General features: G+C 35.6%; 1 protein-coding gene across 1 annotated transcript in view; it reads left to right on the plus strand.

Moving 5' to 3' along the window:
- LOC134531188 (diphosphoinositol polyphosphate phosphohydrolase 1) overlaps nt 1-20,306 on the plus strand; it is a 117,319-nt gene that overhangs the window by 84,795 nt on the left and 12,218 nt on the right. The window contains exons 2-3 of the mRNA XM_063366829.1: nt 5,148-5,303; nt 11,386-11,470. Of these exons, the coding sequence (XP_063222899.1) occupies nt 5,148-5,303; nt 11,386-11,470 (241 nt within the window). The remainder of the gene's footprint in view (nt 1-5,147; nt 5,304-11,385; nt 11,471-20,306) is intronic.

Raw genomic sequence — 20,306 nt, forward strand, 5'->3', positions numbered from 1 at the left:
CGTCATCTCATAAGCCAGTGGGCCGCAATCTGCAATCGCGAGTCGTTAAAAGCAACAGTTGGTTTCAGAGCATAAAACAATTTTAATATATTACTTGGCTGTGTGACTCGTACAATGTTGATATTAAAAAATACTGCCGAAAAACCAAATTGGACAAATATTTAATCAATGCAAGCTTAACGGAAATTTTTTTTTTTCTTGTGTTGGCGAATTACTGCATTACGTTTTAGACATCGACGATGATGAGTCTTTTGTGTAACCAAGTAAGGCTATGTTAAGCGCAGTAAGTATGCAGAGATGCCAACCTAGTGGAGTGCCTGTCAGTAGTGGCATAATAAAAGGGAAGGGGGGGGGGGGTTGGGCCCCTCTCCCGGGAAATTTTTTTTACTAGCCTACATGCAAAACGGTGCTATTTAAACCATTTTCCTGGTAGAAACACCACTATTATTTTAAGAAAAACTTTCTGAAATAAGAGATAGGGGAGGGTTGATACCATATTTGAACCAATGATGTTTGCTAAACACACAAAACAATCAAAACGCAGCCTTAAATTAATTGTAATTTGCAATTTAGAGAAAATATCACTCAAAATACATATAACAAAAACATTCAAAGATCATAATATACTCTTACCTCAAATTAGATAATTGTGTCCAAGCTGAACTGTTAACATAAAACAGGTACCTACTACTTAGTTGTCTTGCAGCATATTTTTTGTTGCTTGTTTGGCACTCATAAGGTCCTTCTTTGAAAAGTGTTTTTGGTAACATAGTTCAGAGCATGACACCATGTTTGTTTTTTCCACCAACAGTGCACTAAGAGTCTTTGTATTCAAGTTGCTTCGGAAGTCTGTATGGTTTTTGCGAACAATGCTGAATATGCGCTCAGTCGCAGCATTGCTGTGTGGTATAACAAGCACTGTAAGCATAACCTTAGGAAGTTCTTTATACTTGTTACACCCTGATGCATCCTTCAGTTTGGACATTTTTGCCCACGCAATATCCATTCTTTCTGTCTGCAAAATGTCTTCATTTAGAGGATCTCCCTGGTAGAAAGAAAACTCAACTTCCAATCTATCTTTATCACAGCTAGAAAATATGTTTGGAAATAAGTCAACGAAGAATAGTACTGATGAAAATGAAACAGTTTTTCTTGTTGAAATATCCACAACTTCTGCATGTTTCAAAACAGGGTCAGAATTGGGAAACTTGTCGAAAATATATGTGCATGCTGCAGAATAGAAATTTCTCACACATTTATAAAACTTGTTAATGTCATCATCAGACAAACACCCAATTGTACTTGCCTCTTTCATGTACTGCCTTGTTGCAACACCAATCACAAGGTCATCATCATGTTTTTGAATTTTTCTGCTCACAACATTTATATCTGCAAGACATTTCAAACCTCTTTCAGACTGCTTTCCCTAAGTATCAGGTTTGATAAACCTCACTAGTAAATCCATGAGCAAGGAATTTAGTAGTCTAGCAACTTTGTGTATGTGTGGAGCTTCTTTCTGTAGAATTACATTGTATTTGGTGAAAACTGGGAGGATGTTTTTCAAAAACAAAAGATACAGTTTTGAAGGACCACTTTCCATCACAGTTTTCACACCAACAAATCTACTGTCATGGTTTCCACTAGCATTTGCATCTTCCCCAACATGAAACATTATCTTCAGTGCTTCCCATTGCTCTAAAACTCTGTTTACAGATTCAGTGAGAGATAACCACCTAGTGCTGACATGCTTCAGTATCTTATGGCTTTTAAGTTCAGGTCCACACATCTCTTGGCAAACTTTCAAATGCATTTTTCTTTTAGAGCTCTTTTCAAGATAAAAATATACATCTACCAAGAATGATTCAACGTTGAAGGCCAATTCCAATGATTTTGTTGCTTTCTTTGATGCCAAATGAAGCAGATGACACAAACAGCCCCGTATGATCATTGCAGGATGCTGCTGCTTCAGAAATGCAAGAACACCCTTATTCTTACCAGTCATTGTGTTGGCATTATCACATCCAAATGACACACAATTTTCCCACTTCAATGACAAATTTTTCAACTCTTTGTCCAATATCTAAAATATTCCTTCCCCTGTGTTGTCGAAACACTCAACGAGTGAAAGCTGAAGTGTCATAACCTGTTCCTTTACTTCACAATAATATGTAACCACGAAAGGATACAATTTACAATCATTATTGTCATTGCTGCCGTCTGTTGCCAAAGAAAAGGGTGAGTTCTGAATTCTATTTACAATACCTGCAACAGTTTCATCAGCCATACTCCTCACAATTGCAGTGGTTTTTGTTCTCCCACAAGAATATTTGTCTGCTATTTTGGAGTCAGGAAACATTGCTTTAAATAACGGTTTTGCATGATCCGCTGCTGATAATGGCAAATTGTGTTCAATGAGAAATCGTGTGAAATAACACTCTGCACGAATAACACTTGTGTCTTCGGCAGATGTGAAAAAAGAGGTAAGTGGTTTACACTGATCTCTAAGGCGACCATTTTCCTCATGTTTTTTGGATGCGACATGACGCCTACAATCATCACGTCCACCGTGTTTAACAGAAAAATCACACTTACACGTCTCACAAAACACGTTGTTTGTAGACGTTTTTGAAGGTTGTAGGCATGGATATTCTTCCGTGTAAGATCTCCGATACTGCTGATTCGGTAGCCAGCCAGATTTTTTCGAACTTGAAGGCTGGCACGAATTTTCAGTAGAACTTTTACGTTTCGACATTTCCCGTCATTACATATCGCAAATACAACGCCAGCACCGACACACCGGAAAATAACAAAGCAAAATACAACGGCATAGATATATTGAGTCATTACTGCACACTTGAAAATAAAATGTTACGAAACGTGAGTCTACGGCAATTTTTTTTCACAATTGTGACATCCGACATGCATACATCTATGGAACCACGAACAAAACACAGCATGTTGCGGCGACGTGATGTAAACAAACGGAAAAACAATAAAATGCATTAAATCCGTAGTTTTAACCTACCATCCGTACTGCCGTAGTCAAGTAACGAAAATCGTAGAAACTACGGAAAATCCATAGTAGTTGGCATCTCTGAGTATGCATATTACATTTATTTACTGTTAAATACAAAAATAAATATATGGGTGACTCATAAATTACGGTAACTTTATTTTTGTTAGTAATGAGCCTGTGAATTGTAAATTATCAGGTCATGACTGTAGCCAAGAAGTGAGGTTAAGTGCTGTTAAACCTGTAAGATGGGTAGTTGGCAGTTTAAAAATGTATATATTATTAAATTATAATAAACTATGGTATGTTCAACAAACATTAGTTTTTACAGTTATTTCTTACTTTAACTGTAGCTCATACTTTACAGTTAATCTTTATTGTTTCTGTGGGAAAAAAAATTTTTTGTTTTTTTTTGTGAAATAAATCAGGTTTTTTTTTTTTAGAAAAAAACATGCTTTGAAAAAAACGTTTTTTTACAACACTACATATTGGTACGCATGGGAAGCAGGTTTTAAAATGATAGCCCTCGTAATTAAATAATTTTATCTATTACTGTTTACACTGTTAATTAAATTGCAAAACTTCAATTGTCTGTTCACATATTACTCTCTCCACTAGAGCTCAACTCGACAGTGGCTTTCTCGTCTTTTACCGCGCACCTGTGTCCCAACACAGCCTCGCACTGCTCACTCGTCCGTCGCACATGGTACAGTCCTGATGCACCAGTCTCCGCACACGAGGCCCGTCACTCGTTGTCCACTTTCGCTCACCAAGGGGTCACTCGCCCTCCTCACTTCACTGCCTCGGAGGCTGGCGTCGCCGTTTTAATACCCCTCAGTCCCCTTTTGGAATGGTCTGGCACCCTTTTGAAGTGTGGCGTCATCTAGGTCGACTTCACACCCGAAGCTCCCAGAACAATAGCTTTCTAGTTACGCCATTCCACACGGTGGACTCTGGGAGCCTGCAGAATCATCCAGAGGGACAGTGAGTTCGTTGACAAAGTGCCATGGAAAGGGGAAGTGGGGGACCGCCTGTAATCAACAAGGAATGCACCGCACTAATAGATTGTGCTCCACCCAGGGACCAATGGGTCAGCTGACCGCTAGCAAGCTCACTGGCCTGCCTCACAGCACTACTCAAAGAATGCTCATGACAATATTAATAACTTAGCTTATTTCAGTTCTTATTTTCCCACTATATCATAAAAAAAATTTAATGTTGAAATGAATCCATGAACATAAACTAGAAATTTTTACCTCTTTTATATATGTTCTTACATTTATTAGTAAATTAATGATTTCACACCATTTAAACATTTTTAATATTTATTGAAATACAAGGCATGCAACTCAGAGCAAAGTCAAGAGATAGAAGGGATACCAGGGAAATTGTTGTAAAAATGTGACATTCTCTGTATATGCTTTTCTAGACTGCAGTAACAGTACAGTGGTAGATCCAGAACCATGTGAAGGGGGGAACTCTTGTTCGGAAACTAGTGCTTTTACCATGCCTCACCCCCTCCCTTCAAATATGTCGTTCTGTGTAGTGCAAGTTTTGGTTGGAAGGATGGAGTATTAGTCACTGCTTGGTCCCCTGGATTAGCCACTTAGTAACAATGAAGTATTTCGAGCTGGACGATGGGAATTCACGAGTGTAGTAATGAAAATACGATGAAATTACTTATGAAGACAGTGGATCACAATCATTATCAAACAATAACAGTAGATGCAGATCCAAAGGAACAACCGCGTGCAATACAGACATAACAGTGGTGAGAAAATCAGCTCCGCCTCAGAAGTTAGCTTCTTTAGAACTTCCCTAACTGCTGGTGTTCAACTGTACTTGCCAGTGGAGCCAACTGAATGGAAGAACCCAGGACCATGCTGCACACACCTCACCAATGTGGTGTGTCAGGTTACATAATCACGCACATGTTCACACACAAACTTACAGGGTGTGGAGCTCCATCACCACTCTTGTACGACCAGCGGGGTCACCCATTAAAATTTTGAGCCAGGTTTTTTTAGAACAAAATAATTATTTGAAGGGTTTTAAGTTCCTGGGTTCATCTTAAAAATACTTGAGCAGCACTAGCACTGAGACGCAAGTAAGTGAGCGAGCGGTGTGGGCGCAGGTGCTCCTGGTGTCGTCCTCCCGCCGGCCCGACCACTGGATCGTGCCGGGGGGCGGCGTGGAGCCCGAGGAGGAGCCCAGCACCACGGCCATCCGCGAGGTGATGGAGGAGGCGGGCGTGTGCGGCAAGCTGGGCCGCTGCCTCGGCGTCTTCGAGGTGACTGCTCCCATTCGTAATACTGCTCATTTTATAATGTGTGTAGAAAAGTAAACAAAATAATTTAATTCAATTTTTTTCTTATGTATTTTATTTGCTAATCATTAAAACTACACATTAGAAAAAACATTTTACAGTGTTTAGTACTCTGAATGCTTGTACTGACTTCTTGTCTTAAATGACCTCAAACAGTCCAATGCGGCTGGTGGCGTCAAATCGACCACGACTGCTCACACGATTAGATTCACACACACTCCAAGACAACTGACCAACTCTTCAATCCATACACACTGCATTGACTTTATGTTGGTTTTCTTTTCTCCGGTTAACTTCTACCATGGAACCCACATTACTCATAATGTCCCTGTTATGCTAATGTATAACCAAACACATTAAATCCACGCATATGAGATTGGCAGCAACAGGTTAACAGCCTCATATAGAGAATAGCTTGGTCTTGCAGCTGCTCACTTGAGAATAAGATAACTATTCACCTAAAAGGCACTCAGGATGGTCTACATGTGGATGTATGAAGGTACTACCAGCCACTTAACTGTCATTGTGAAGCTAGGAAAGGGAAATCAGCCTAAGAATATAATCTGATAGCCCAATAGCACACAAAGATGGTTATTAATTAATTTCAATGAACATTGTTTTTGGTAGAATGTTTAAGATGGCATAGGTATTTTCAGATGGATCATAGGCATTCAGTAGTACAGTAACAACATTCTTACTGGCCCAGTGAAGTGTAGAAAACATCTATATGGGTTATAGCCAATAATAATATATTTTGTGCAAAACATTAACATGGTGTGTCAATACATACAGCAATGTTTCAAACATGCAAGTATTTTACTATTACAAATGGTTTAGTGTTAGTCATGTATGACAGTCCCTACTTCATGATAATTTTACAATTGTACAATTTCATAATGAGCAGTGATAATGCCTATGTCCCAAAGAAAAAACAACAGTTTGTAGTTCAAAAGTTTCATTAAATTTACATGTTTGCCTTTATTAACTCATTTACTTGAAAATCAAAATTAATATTTGTTTTATAACTTAAGTGTTAGTCGTAGGTTTTGCACTGTTTATGCACATTTTGCGGTTTGATGGTAGTTAAGTGAACATATAACTTTGAAATAGTTAAAACAAACCTTTAATTACAAAGTGCTAAAATTATGATCACTTCAGGTTTGTAATAACAAGGTTTGGCTGTACGACTTTCAATTACATTTAATACAGAAGTAAACAGACTTAAATTTCTGATTGCGGGATACTTTAACTTATGCTGATAAATTTGTAGGTAGGAAATCTTAATTGTAACTACTACAGCTGAATTAACGAGTCTGCATCTTGTTTGGCCGAACTGTCTGGTGGTACTTTAACTAGGTACAAACTATTTGGTTCTAATGATACATTTTAAAAGGGCATCGTAAAGATGTATACTTAAATATTAATAAAAATGCTAGTTAAAACTCTATTAGTAGCATTTCTTATTATATTGTAATGTTGAGTTACAGTACATTATTTGGTAAATAAAACAGTCAGTTATATTATTTCCTGTTCACTGACAAAGAAATTATTTTTTGTGATACAATATTTATTTTCTGGTATGTAGTCTGTTTTGATGTTATTTGTATGTAAGAAAGCGGTTGTACAAATTTCTTAATTATATTAGTTTTATTTAATTCTATCTTCCAGTTTATTGAAGCAACTAAGTCTACGTAGGGGCATTATAAAATGCTATATCCTTTGCACAAGTTAATATTCTTGCGAAGAGCATTGAGCAATATAGTAGCTTTTCCCACCTGAGACTGTGGTTAGGATTCTGACCGGTCCGTTGCGAACCTCGGCATGTGTCTTGTGCAGGTCGAGATTACGCTAATGGCTGGGGGTTCCTGTCCCTTACTTCTTGTCAACACGATGCACTGTTGTGTGGGCTCAACCAAGCTGCCAACAAATTCACTCAAAGTACTCAATAGAGAAACTTTTCTTTTTTCTTCAAAATGTTCAGTTGTGACCAGGTGCAAAGTCTGATTGAAAAAGCAAGATAAGGACACACAGCTTGCTTTGTTTAACTCTTTCGCTGCGGGATAAATAATTGTCATCTATACCCAGATAGTGTTAAAAATATTGAGAGAGAAAAAAGTATGTATAATTTTTTTAGACTTAGATCATTATTAGTATTATTATTATTATTATTATTATTATTATTAAACTTAAGAATGTAGTAAAAAGTGTAAAAAAAAAAATTAAAATTTCTTACATATGTTTACACAATTTTTCACAATTTTATTTTTTCAGGTTTTTTGTGTACGTACCTACCAGTTTAAAATTTAACTAAAATTGAAATTAAAAACAACCTTCATGAAAAGTTTTTTTTTTACTTATTTTAACTAAAAAATCCTATATAACTTGCTTACACAAAATATAAAATATTTACACATTACACATTGTTACAAAAAATACACATTGGTCAGTATATAAGAAAGTGTAAACATTGAGAGAAAAACATTGGAGTGAAAATACATAGTTGTTTTACTACCCAGTACCCAGGTACCAGAAACAAAAAAGAAATTGCTGTAAAATATTTTTTACACATTACATAAAATGTTTACACATTGTTACATATACGTACTTCACCAATATTTTCTGTGTTACCCAGACAGTATGAAACTTGTAGAAATAACCTTGCAATGTAAATAATTGTTTTTAACTCAGAAACTGAAAATTTCTGTTGCACACTAAACAAAATATTTATACATTTTTACACATACATGAACAGACACATCTGTAGTTCATTTTTGTATGGTATTCCTCAAAGCAGGGACAGAGCACAGTGGGGGATGTGCAGGACAATTTTTACATATGTATGTGGTTTGCTTACATTTACACTTGCCCTTTCCTCCTTGCTTACACTGGTAAGGCATAATGGAGCACACAATGCAGTTTGGCTTGTGTTTCTTGTCTATTTGTAGGCCAATGAAATGTCTCTCACTCAGTCTGGTCAGTGGAATAATATCTGCACAAATATGTCCTTTCTTTTTTGGTGGTGGTCTGCAATATTCTTCCAAAAGACTCTCAATTACACAATTCCTGTACTGTAGTGCAGACATTTTTGTATCACGTGACATATTGTACACAATTTTTCCGTTTACTAAGGCAGCGTCAACAATGAAGTGCCATAGCACATGATACCATTTCCTGTTTTTGTGGTAATAATGAGTATGATGAAGACAGTTGGTCAAAACGATCTACGCCATTCATTTTTTTATTATATTCTAAAACCATCTTTGGTTTGGCATCTGTTATGTACCCATTGTCTGTATTTTTTGCTCGTACATTCACTACAGCCAAATCATTGTCAAGAACAGTAGACAAAAGAGTGACCCTCCCAGTATCCTGCCAAGTGCAAGTAATCATTACCTCCTCTTTATTCAACCAAAATTTTGGTTTTTCACCTTTCTTCAATTTACAAATACTGGGCTTACACTCTACTGGTATACCACGCCTGTTCGTTCGAACTGTCCCACAAGCCCCGATGTCATTTTGTCGGAGAAACTGGAACAGGGATGGGCTTGAAAAGAAATTGTCACAATACACTATACATTGTGTGTTTTCAAATCCCAACATAATATTTATAACCACACGCTCACCCAACCCTAAACTGGTATCAGCATTTACTTGCAGCCCACTTTTGCCTACATACACATCAAACCTCAACAAGAAACCTGTTTCACTGTCGCACAGTGAACAAAGTTTCACTCTTCACTTTGTGGAAGGTTTGGAAGGCATGTACTGCTTGAACTAGAGACACCCTTTGAATCGAAGCATTGATTCGTCAACTGACAAGCTACGACCAGGTTCAAATTCTTCCAGGAACGTGTTTTTCAAAATATCAATGTTGGGACGAATTTTGAATAGAGGATCATATTCCTCGTGATTTTTTGGTAGCTGTTTATTGTTGTCTGCAAAATGTAACGAGACATAATGTTGGCATAATTTGGCGTAGAATTCAGCCAAGGCGCTTCAGAAAAATACTGCTCAATTGATGTTTTGCGACAGAAGCCCATGCCAATTTCAATGGCTGTCATTGCCTGTATATCCTCGGGAGTGCATTCTTTCCACTGCATATAACGTGAGCGAGGGGATATTTTATCTGCCTCAATATTCTCATAAAATTGAGAAGCATACAAGTTTATTTGGTCAGACACCCAACTAAATATAGACTTCGGAAAAAATTTGTAGAAACAATCTACTGCTGTATCGTTTGAGGTTAACGTTTTTAGTGATGCATGTAATAGTGATTTTTTACACCAGTCAAGGCAAACATACATATTTTCAGAGTCCATGGTTATCCAGTCATTACTGCTTACAGGTTTTGTGTTTTTGGTATCTTCTGAATGCTGTTGTGAAAAGCCGTCACTACCACTCGCGTCATTGTCGTTATCACTTGAATGTTCAAACTCGTTATTAGTAATATTATTATGCTCCTTTTCTTCCTTTTCGTCTTCAGAAACACAACACTCAAACTCGGAATCTGAATCCGCAAATAAAATATCATAACATTCACTTTGCGTCAAACCTCTTTTTCGTCCCGATGCCATTGTTGATTGCAAGGAAAATAAACACAATAGATGAATAGGTTACAGTAAATAAATATCGGTTTCCGCTGCAAAAATAAACCTCACATCATCGAGATATTGATTCTGAAGATTGCAGCCTCAAGAGAAAACAATGTCGCAAAAACTTGCCGCAAATAGAGAAATCACCTTATTCGACAAAAGTTGCATGTCGTAAGTTAGCAATATTTTATATATTCGACTTTAGTCGAATGTCGCAGTTAAAGAGTTAGTGTAAATAATTAAAAAGTATAAACTTGGTAGCCCTTCAAAAAGTGTTTTTTCACCATATTCAAGTTACCTACTAAACTGAGGTACAACCAAGCAGGCAACCCACATGCAACGTACTTTAATATTTATACAATCTATATAAAATCTATAATTCTTTATCGAGTATTTTTGTCACTAAAACAGCATTTCTGAGTCTTTACAGTGTACTTTGAGCAGCAGGTTAGCAGGCTCCTTAGTACCTTTAATTACTTAACTTAAAACATTGAGCCCCTTTTTTTTCTAAGCTAAACTGCCTTTGTTCACAGGTATTTTTCAAGTAAATGTTTAAGAATATTGCACTAGTCTGCACCCAGCTTAGCTTTCTGACTTTACAGATAACCTGTTTGATACTTATACACCACATAATTCAATGGCTCTTGTTGGTGTTTATCTCTCTGAGGAATACAGGCGGAAAAAAAAAAATGTTGTCTTTTCTTTAACTTCTAATTTTAGCTTTCTTGCTTTTCTGTTCTCCTACATTGATCTCGCTTTATTTCCATTCTTTACTACAGTTGTACTATTGTCCTGTGATGGCTCACAGGCTATCAGCTGGAGGCTGGTAGTCAATTACTGGAGACAAGATGTATGGTTTTATTTTTACGCCAGTTTTGTTTTTAATTCAGGAGATTCATTGTCATTGTTTTTATTTTTTAGGAATTCTGTTTATTCATTGTGATAGCCGATTATTAACAAATGTAACACTTAAAATGTTTCATGATACTTATTTCACCGAAACAGTGTAATTTCAAATTTTATTATTATACACTTCACAATATAATAATTTGTAATAAGCATATTTAAGTAGTCAGAACAAAAAAATTGAAAGTATATGTGTTAAAAAAAAATGTACCAACGTCTGTGTACATGTAAAAATGAGTTACTTTTACAGTTGCGAGATCAAAAAAAAAATTCTAACCTATTTATATTTAGTACATACATTTTTATGGATTAATTTTTTTTTTATATGCTGATTAAATTCATGATTTTAGTTTGCTTTTTGGTGCTTTATGGTGTATTAATTTGCATTTCTGTGTTAGTGTATGGTATATCAATATACTTTTCGGTGGTATTTTGGTTTTATCGCATTTCACGAAATGATCATGTCCTTGCCAATTATTAAAGCTGCTGAGCAAGCTGCCGTCCATGCATGTTGTGTTTGTGTGTGTGTCCACGTGCTGGTGTTCCAGAACACGGAGCACAAGCACCGGACGGAGGTGTTCGTGCTGGTCGTGACGGAGGAGCTGCCCGAATGGGAAGACTCCAAGACGATAGGTGAGCGTGCGTTATGATGGTTGTGACTTATCAGACTGTCTACAACTCACAAAGTCACCAAAAGGTCCAGAAATGAACAGTAATGCTGCTAGAAGTCATTAAACATTTTTGTTTCTTGACACCTCACATATTTTTATAGTTGCATGTGGACATTATCTCTGAAAATGTTTTTGCTTTTTAACTTAATTCCTGAGAATAGTAGATATTTTAAAGGAAAGAATTCATCGTAGCAAAGTTGATGTTTATTGTCTAACTAGCTGCAACACCCGGCGTTGCCCGGGCTGAACACAGGGTGTAGTTAGTAATTATTGTCTTCTTAATTTGAATGTCAAGTGTGAAAATTAATTGATATCACTTTCAGATCCCGACAGACGTTCTGCCAGTTTATAATTATTTACCTGGTCTGTATGTAATTTAGACTTTATAAAGCAATGTAGAAAAAAGCTGAAAAATAAGAGATTACTAATATTGAAAAGATTCCATTATCTAGCTAATGTTCGGCCTGCATTGCAATGCCTCATTCAGTTTTGCTTTGTAATATGTTTGAATTAGTTCCACATATACAAAACATCTATCCATCTCTCTATATATATTTATCTCTATCTACATATATATACATCTATGTATCTCTCTCTCTCTATTTATCTCTTTATATCTACATATATACTTCCCACTATCTCTATATCTTCTATATATGTCTCTATATAGCTCTATACATCTATAGGTGAATCTCTCTATCTAACCCATTTCATTCTCTATACCTCGCTCTATCTCAACTTATCTCTCCATCTCTATCTCACTATATATATATATATCACTCTATCTCTGTCTCTCTTTTATATTTAAATAAATTGTGTCATGCTTGCGTACTTATACAACAAAAACAGACGAAGTGCCGCTATATAAAATGAAATACACATTTTATGACATGATTCGTGCTCCAACTATTGAAAAATAGTTATACCATCTCAGTAACCTTCATGGGCATGCGCATAACAAAACACCAAAATTTCATCGCAATCGGATGAATGGTATAGGAACGCGTACGGCACAAACAAACGAAAATTAAAGACGAGAAACGCATCAAACGATGGTGCGTTTAAAATTCAAGGCAACTCTATCTATTTACGAAGTTAAGAACAAAACTGTTATTAGCGCCTTTATTTTGCTAGCCGCCGCGAGCTCCACTAAGCGAACTGATCTCACCAAGAAGAAAAATAATAATTTGCCAGACCTTATGTGTATGATCGTGTTTCAGACATAGAGAAATGACACTCACTCACTATTTGTATGTCTATGACGTATTTTTTTCTGTTATAAAATGAAATTATCACTTTTTCACTCTCTTAGGGATGGAATTTCATATTAATATGGGGTCTTTGTGTTAATCCTGGTTATAAAAAAAGTCTTAAAAACTAGAGGTATTTTTTCATTCAATGTTCACAATAAGGTTAGTTTGTCCCTTTGAGTTCGAACTCCTGAGTTATATTTCAGATTATTGGATCTTTTAACTTTATTTGTATCATTTAATTTAAATTAATTGTTTTTATTAATTCCTATTACAAGTTCTTACTCTGTTGTAAATTAACTTATGGACTTACTAGCGATGTAACAATATTTGATATCTAATGTTTGTTATTGGGTCATTCCATGACAAATATACAAATTAAATTTTTTTTTTTTGCTGCATGATTTTTTACTCCCCCGAAACTTAGTTAGTGTTCACAACTACCTTCCTAAGAAACACCCCAAATTTTTACATTTTTATTATTAATACTTCCTGAAATATAGCTAATTTTCTTTTAAAAGTATGGTGTAAAACCATCATTTTGGGGTATTTTTTGATAGGCCATAACTTTTGTATGCTAAGAGCTATACACCTCGTACACATATCACCGGAAAGCTCATTGAATGTACCTTTATTTGGCTTATTGACATAGGATATTTTTTCACTCTTCACTATTTTGTTAAATTTATGAAATTAACCAAAAAATCTTCAATTTTCAGTAATTTAAAATATTAAAAAAATTCATGTAGGAATTTGAGGAACAACTTGAATTTTTTTCCTGTGATTCATCTTTATGGTCACTTTGTGTTCCAACAAAAATATCATGATACTCACAGTCCTACACTGTAAAAGAAATTCCTGAAAATCAAAAATTTTGGAAAAAAGGGATTTTCAGGGCAAAAAAACCTTATGTGGGACCAAATTAAAAAATTTAAACCAATATGATTTATAAAGCTCCTGAGGTACTATTTTAAGAAAAAAATAGTTTGTTTTGATATTTTGAGTACCACAAAAGTTGCAGAGCTTAGAATATGATGAAATATGAAAGACTACTGAAACGTTTATTTTTCAGAACAAATAAGTAGGATTTGAAATTAATAATTGAGTACTTGTTTAAAATAAAGGGTAAAGTTATTTATACAACCTGGAATGTATTACTTTAATGTTTTCCTGGCACCTAGGACACTCCAAGCAGTGTCAGTCTGTCTGTCTGTAGGCTTATCAGTTATGCTTGCCTTGCATGCTGAGGCATGCTTATCTGCTGATGTGCAGCATGTCTGAGTCACAACATTAGATAGTGAATACCTAGAAGTCTTGCCAGTAGACAGCCTTAGTAGCAAGCTAGCAGTTGTGCTGAGATTGGAAATAACATTTTTTTCTCAGTGCTTTTTGTTCAATACAAAAATTTTTTTATTAATGCAGTATATATGACCTGCAAGTTAGACAGTGATATTGACATTTTTTCTCAGAGATATTTCTATGTTATTAACTGTTATTAATTTATGGAGTTATGTCATGTTAGAAGAATGGAGTGTTCTGTTGGGATATTCGTTAGAGAGGTATGTCATAATCTAGCCTATAGTAGATCATCCGAACTCAAAACATTAAGTGATGTTGTGATGTGAAAAAAACCTTCTAGTTTTGAGATCAGGTTGTGAAAACATAAAAAACATTTGTAGGTATCATGAAAAAAAATATCTGGACAAATATTTTCATATTTATGGAAAACGTTGTTGTGATCCCTACTAACTTCACAAGAAAACTGTTAAACAATCTCTTCGAGAAATAACCCTCACAACTGCTACAAACTGCATTCAGGTTAGTTTGATTCCTGGTAAAGCTTTATGCTCCAAGTGCTTACAAAAAGTACAAACTTCTACACATATTTCAGGTGATGACACTGAACAACTAACTGATTTGTTTGAACCTGAATGTGTTTTGGTAGAGTCAGTTAATACAGCATGTTCAGCACTTGGTGTATCTCCAGTTAAAGTACAGAAACACTCAACGTATGCTAGACCACCTGTTTTAAAAAAGGTGTCTAAGATTGCTGTAGTTGTATCTGATAAGCTACAAAAACCTTTCAATTTAGAAACATCATTACAAGATGAAGAGGACACGAACTGCAATTATTTACAAAATTTAGGTGGTGAATATGAATCACTTATCGAGGAACTTAGAAAAAAGTTCAGAACTGCAGAAACTACAAAAAAGAAAGTATGAATTCTCAGCATATTGCCTATAAGTTGGAGTATGAAAAAAATTCAAACTGAATTTAATGCTAATCAGTACTTAGTTTGATTGACCCATAACCTGAAAAAAAGAGGATGGAGTTTTGCCTGATATTTTGAGTAAAAAAGTGGAGAAAAAGTTGGATGAGTTAATCATCGTGAAAGTGCAAACATTTTATGGAAATGATGAGTATAGTCGTTTGATGCCCGGGAAGAAAGATTGTGTATCTGTAAGAAAAGATGGTGTAAAAACTAACATTCAAAAAAGACTTGTGCTAAGTAATCTCAAAGAATTGTACTCTGCATTTAAAGATAATAGCCCCAACATTAAAATAGGATTCTCTAAATTTGCAGAGTTACGACCAAAATATTGTGTGCTTACAGGTTCTGCTGGTACTCATTCTGTGTGTGTATGTAAAATGCACTAAAATGTTAAACTTATGCTTGCAGCTATAAAAACTAAACTTGATTACAAAGAACTTCTGAGTAAGATGGTTTGTGATTTGAATTGTCGTTACGGGGTTTTTTTTCGGATAGACTGAAACTGCGTAACTTGGGCGCCACCAGTGTAGGGGCACGTGGACCCGGCCGTAGACTCCTCGCTGGGGGTCGTGACGTGACCCGTGTGGGGACTAGGCTCGACTCCCCTTTGTGCAGTAGCACTAGTCCCACATGCCTCGGGACTCACGCGGCTGCTCAGTGAAACTCACAGAAGTCTAGGGAAAGCTCTTTATTGATGTCGAGCGGCACAACGAAACAAAATATTACATAAGTAATTACGTGAAAAGAGAGTTATTAACTGATACACTGAAATAACCTGGCAACAGGAATATTACCCCGGCTTAAAGGCTGACCAGGTCACCTCGTGGCCTGGCCTCGAAAGTTCGTTACGTATTAAGAAATAAAATATCCAACTGGATTTAAATAATTACGTTAAAGAGCCATCCTCCCGGGGTAGACCTCGAGGAAAATAAAAAGATTTAAGAAATATTTACGGAGCGACAGATGTTAACAGATCAGTGAAACTAAAATATTGAAGTCGACGAGGCGCGCGCAGGCCTTCTACCCCAGGCGGCGAACGGAAGCTGACTGACGAGGCCAGGGCATCATGGCCGCCGGGAAGTGTTAAGTTCCCGTTATGTTACCAGGTAACATATTAACATGAAAAACTCTCTTAAACACTAATAAAAAACTGACCACAATCATTTATCATTACCAAACTTAAATTATTTTTAATTTATTCGTTAAAGTTCAAAAAAGTAGTTGCGGGTAGTTCCGGGGTTGCCCGCCTGGGGCGCTGCACCGTCCTTACTAACTACAACTTAAAACATAAACATTTAGGAATTTTAAAAAAATATGAAATAAAAGATTTGCATTACAATTACTTATTATTTTAATTACGTTTTTACGGGAACGTGGCACTGAAGCTACTGTCTCTCGCAGGGCCAAGGCTCACACGCACACACACCTGCACACGGGGCGGGAGGTTTGAAATAGAGGGTGGTGATGGGAGGAGAGGGGTGTCGACGGCGTGAGGCACATCGGGCTTAGGGGGGGTCGTAGCCCCGGTCGACGTCAGAATAATGAAAAGTGTATTACCTCACAGTGTGAAATGTGTCCTGGCAATGAAAAAGTTAGGGAAGTCGTCATGGAAGATATTGGAGCATTTGAAATCGGTGAAGAAGTCAAATATAAAAAATGGTTATCAACCGATAGATGTCAACTTCTAGAACTTGTAACTACACCTGAAGAATTTTGTGATAATTTATTGGAAGGTCTTAGTGACTTAAAACTACATCATTACATATCAAAACAACAATCTCAGTATCTAAAATCCCTAAAAGAAAACCTTCAAAAAAATGAGTGTGTTATCATGGGTGACTTCTCAGAAAACTTTACATTTGTGATGCAAGACAAGATCCAAAGTTACCATTGGGTTAACTCTCAAGCCACTCTTCACCCTTTTGTCCTGTATTTCAAGTCTGGAGGTAAACTGGAAAGTGAAAGTTATTGTGTAATTAGTGATTCTGATTCATTAGAACATAGCACTGTTGCCTTTTATTGTTTTCAGAGGATTATCCTGCAGCACATAAAGTTATCACACATTGGCATTGTTAAAATCTTTTACTTTTCAGATGGCTTTGCAGCACAATATAAGAATAAGAAAAACTTTATCAATTTTGTCACCATGAAATAGACTTTGGTTTGAAAGCAGAATGGCATTTCTTTGCTACGTACTTCTCACGGCAAAGGTCCATGTGATGGAGTGGGGGTACGGTGAAGCAGTTGGTGACTAAAGCAAGTCTTCAGCGTACACTAACTAATCACACTGCAACTCCTATAGAAATGTATAATTTCTGTAAATCACAAATCAAAGGAATCACTTTCTTTTTCTGCACTGAAGACAATTTAAAAGAAGCCAACAAATTTCTTCATCCTCATTTTGGCAATGCTATTGCAGTTGGACAAACAAGAACCTTGCACAGTTTTTTACCTGTGGATTAATTGAGTCTTAAAGTTCAAAAGACATCCATATCCACCGAATTTAAAATAGTGTCCATCAACAAAGAAATTCCTCACATTGTACCTAAGGTAAATGATTATGTTTGTTGTGTTTACAATAACAATTGGTGGCTAGGACTTGTAACAGAAATTGCTGTGTTTAACATGGATCAACAGCTACAAATACAATTCTTCCACCCCCATGGCCCAGGATTTTCTTACAAACTTTCATCAAGTGACACTGTGTGGAGGAAGAAGGAGCACATTCTCAGAATACTCTCCCCACTGGAGCTTACAACTGCTACAGGAAGAACACACATCAGCGTAGAAATGAGTCTTTGCTTATCTCAACATTTCACCAACAAGTCTCCTTAAATATTTTAAAACAGGTATTCAACATTTCATTTAATGTTATTTATTTTTACTGAGCAATGAATATTTGAACCTTCATTTTAAACAGGTACTCAATTATTTATTTCACATCCTACTTATTTGTACTGAAAAATAAACGTTTCAGTAGTTCATATTTCATCATATTCTAAGCTCTGTAACTTTTTTGGTACTCAAAGTATCAAAACAAACTATTTTTTCCTTAAAATAGTATCTCAGGAGCTTTATAAATCATATTAGTTTAAATTTTTTAAGTTGGTCCCACATAAGGTTTTTTTGCCCTGAAAATCCCAGTTTTTAAAAATTTTCGATTTTCAGGAATTTTTTTTACAGCGTAGGACTGTGAGTATCATGATGTTTTTGCTGGCACACAAAGTGGCCATAGGGATGAATTGCAGGAAAAAAATTAAAGTTGTTCCTCAAAGTCCTACATTACATTTTTAGTATTTTAAATTACTGAAAATCAAAATTTTTTTGGTTGGTTTCATAAATTTACAGAGTAGTGAAGAATGCAAAAAATATCCTATGCCAATAAGTCAAATAAAAGGTACATTCAATGAGCTTTCCAGTGATATATGTACGAGGTGAATAGCTTTTAACACAAAAAAGTTAAAGCCTATCAAAAAATACCTAAAAATAATGACTTTACACCATACTTCTAAAAGAAAATTAGCTATATTTCAGAAAGTATTAATAATAAAAATGTAAAAATTTGGGGTTTTTCTTAGGAAAGGTAGTTTGTGAACACTAACTAAGTTTCGGGGGAATAAAAATTCATGCAGCAACACACATTTGTATATGTCTCGTGGAATGACCCTAATAATGATATGTCAAAACAGATTGATATATGAATGAATTTGTCTGTTGCTATTTTTATCTATCATTGAGTTTAAATGGTATTATAACCTCACTTTTAACTTTCTCCCAAAAATCAGTTTTGTTAATAATATCCTGTGGGTGCAGCTACTCCCACTGAAACTAGTTCTGGTCAGTATAGTTTATTTTTTTTAATGTCCCCTAGAATATTATTTATGAAGACTAATAATGTTTGTGTTTTCAATATTAGAATACTTTAAATATGACTGATTAAATCATGTTTGAATTAATATTGTTTTGGTACTTTGTGACTGTAATTATCAAATTAATTCATATTATTTTATTGTGTTATACTAGATTTTGGCTAGGTATTACACCATACACATAGTTAGTATACTGTAAGTGTGTTGAATGAAATTTGATAATTATATGATGATCATATGTCACATTACCATTGAAAATATTGTTTAGTTCAAGTGAGTAAACATGTATCTATGTTATTTAAACTCTTATTTTAAACGGCACTCAACAATTTATTCACACTATAGTAACAATGAGTAATTTAACTTTTCACACGAGAGTTTATTCATATTTTATTGTTTTTAAAATACTTACTTGAATTTCAACATGCTAGTTAGTAATTCAAAATATATTTTGAATTTTTGCTTATTATATGTTAAAAATGATCTTGTGATGTAAAGTGTGACATACTCATTGCTACTTCACTCTCTAATAGTTAGTGGTTTATTTTTATGGTTATTAATTTACTTTTATTATTCAACTTTTTGAGTTCATAAGTTTTTTCTGTTACTTTAAATTTTACTGGGTCGGAAATTTCCCATGGTCCGTTATGCCAAAGTTGGTATGAACTGTGGAAACTCAACCGAGAATGAACTAGAATCTTTGAGACTGTAAAAAACCTTAACTGTGATGCTATATTTTAAAGTGTATTTTTGCTTTGGTAATTTTAGACTTTAGATATTTTATATGTCGTTATTTTTGTTGTTTTTGGGTGTAGAATTAGTTTCATAGTTTTAGTATTATTTGGTATGTAAACAGTGTGATAGTCTGTTGGAACCATTTCCAGTAGTGGCGTGCTGATAGCGAGTGCGGGCAATGAAGAGGGGGGGTGGGGGAGGGAGACAGACAAGATTTAAGTCAGCGATGGTTTGAGTGACTGGGCGGTTTCCGAGAGTGTTTGCTGCAACACGCAGAAGTGTGCATTTTTTCAAGGCGAATACCTTTTCAAATAATAATGTGGAATACCCTTTTAGAGTCTCGTGTAAAAGTTTGTGGTCTTCAAGACATGGTGCGCAGGGCAATAAATGCGAACACCACTAACACCGTTTTGTCACCTGGCGGTGGAAAGTGTTAATGTTTCAATGACCAGTGTAAGACAAATTGTTGTAGACAAAGATCTTGAGTGCATTCATTAATGTGCCCAACTCATCGAGAGACAAAGAAAAATGTAGTAACCTTTCAAGTAAGCGGTACCCGCCCAGTGTAACTGCACCTTCGATAAACTTGTTAAACTTGGATGCATCCAGTGAGCTTGTTGGTAAGAAAAAAATTTTATGAAGCCTGGAACTGCCTAGTTTTCCCCCTTACA

This window comes from Bacillus rossius, chromosome 3 (genome assembly GCF_032445375.1).
Source record: "Bacillus rossius redtenbacheri isolate Brsri chromosome 3, Brsri_v3, whole genome shotgun sequence".
NCBI classification, from domain to species: domain Eukaryota; kingdom Metazoa; phylum Arthropoda; class Insecta; order Phasmatodea; family Bacillidae; genus Bacillus; species Bacillus rossius.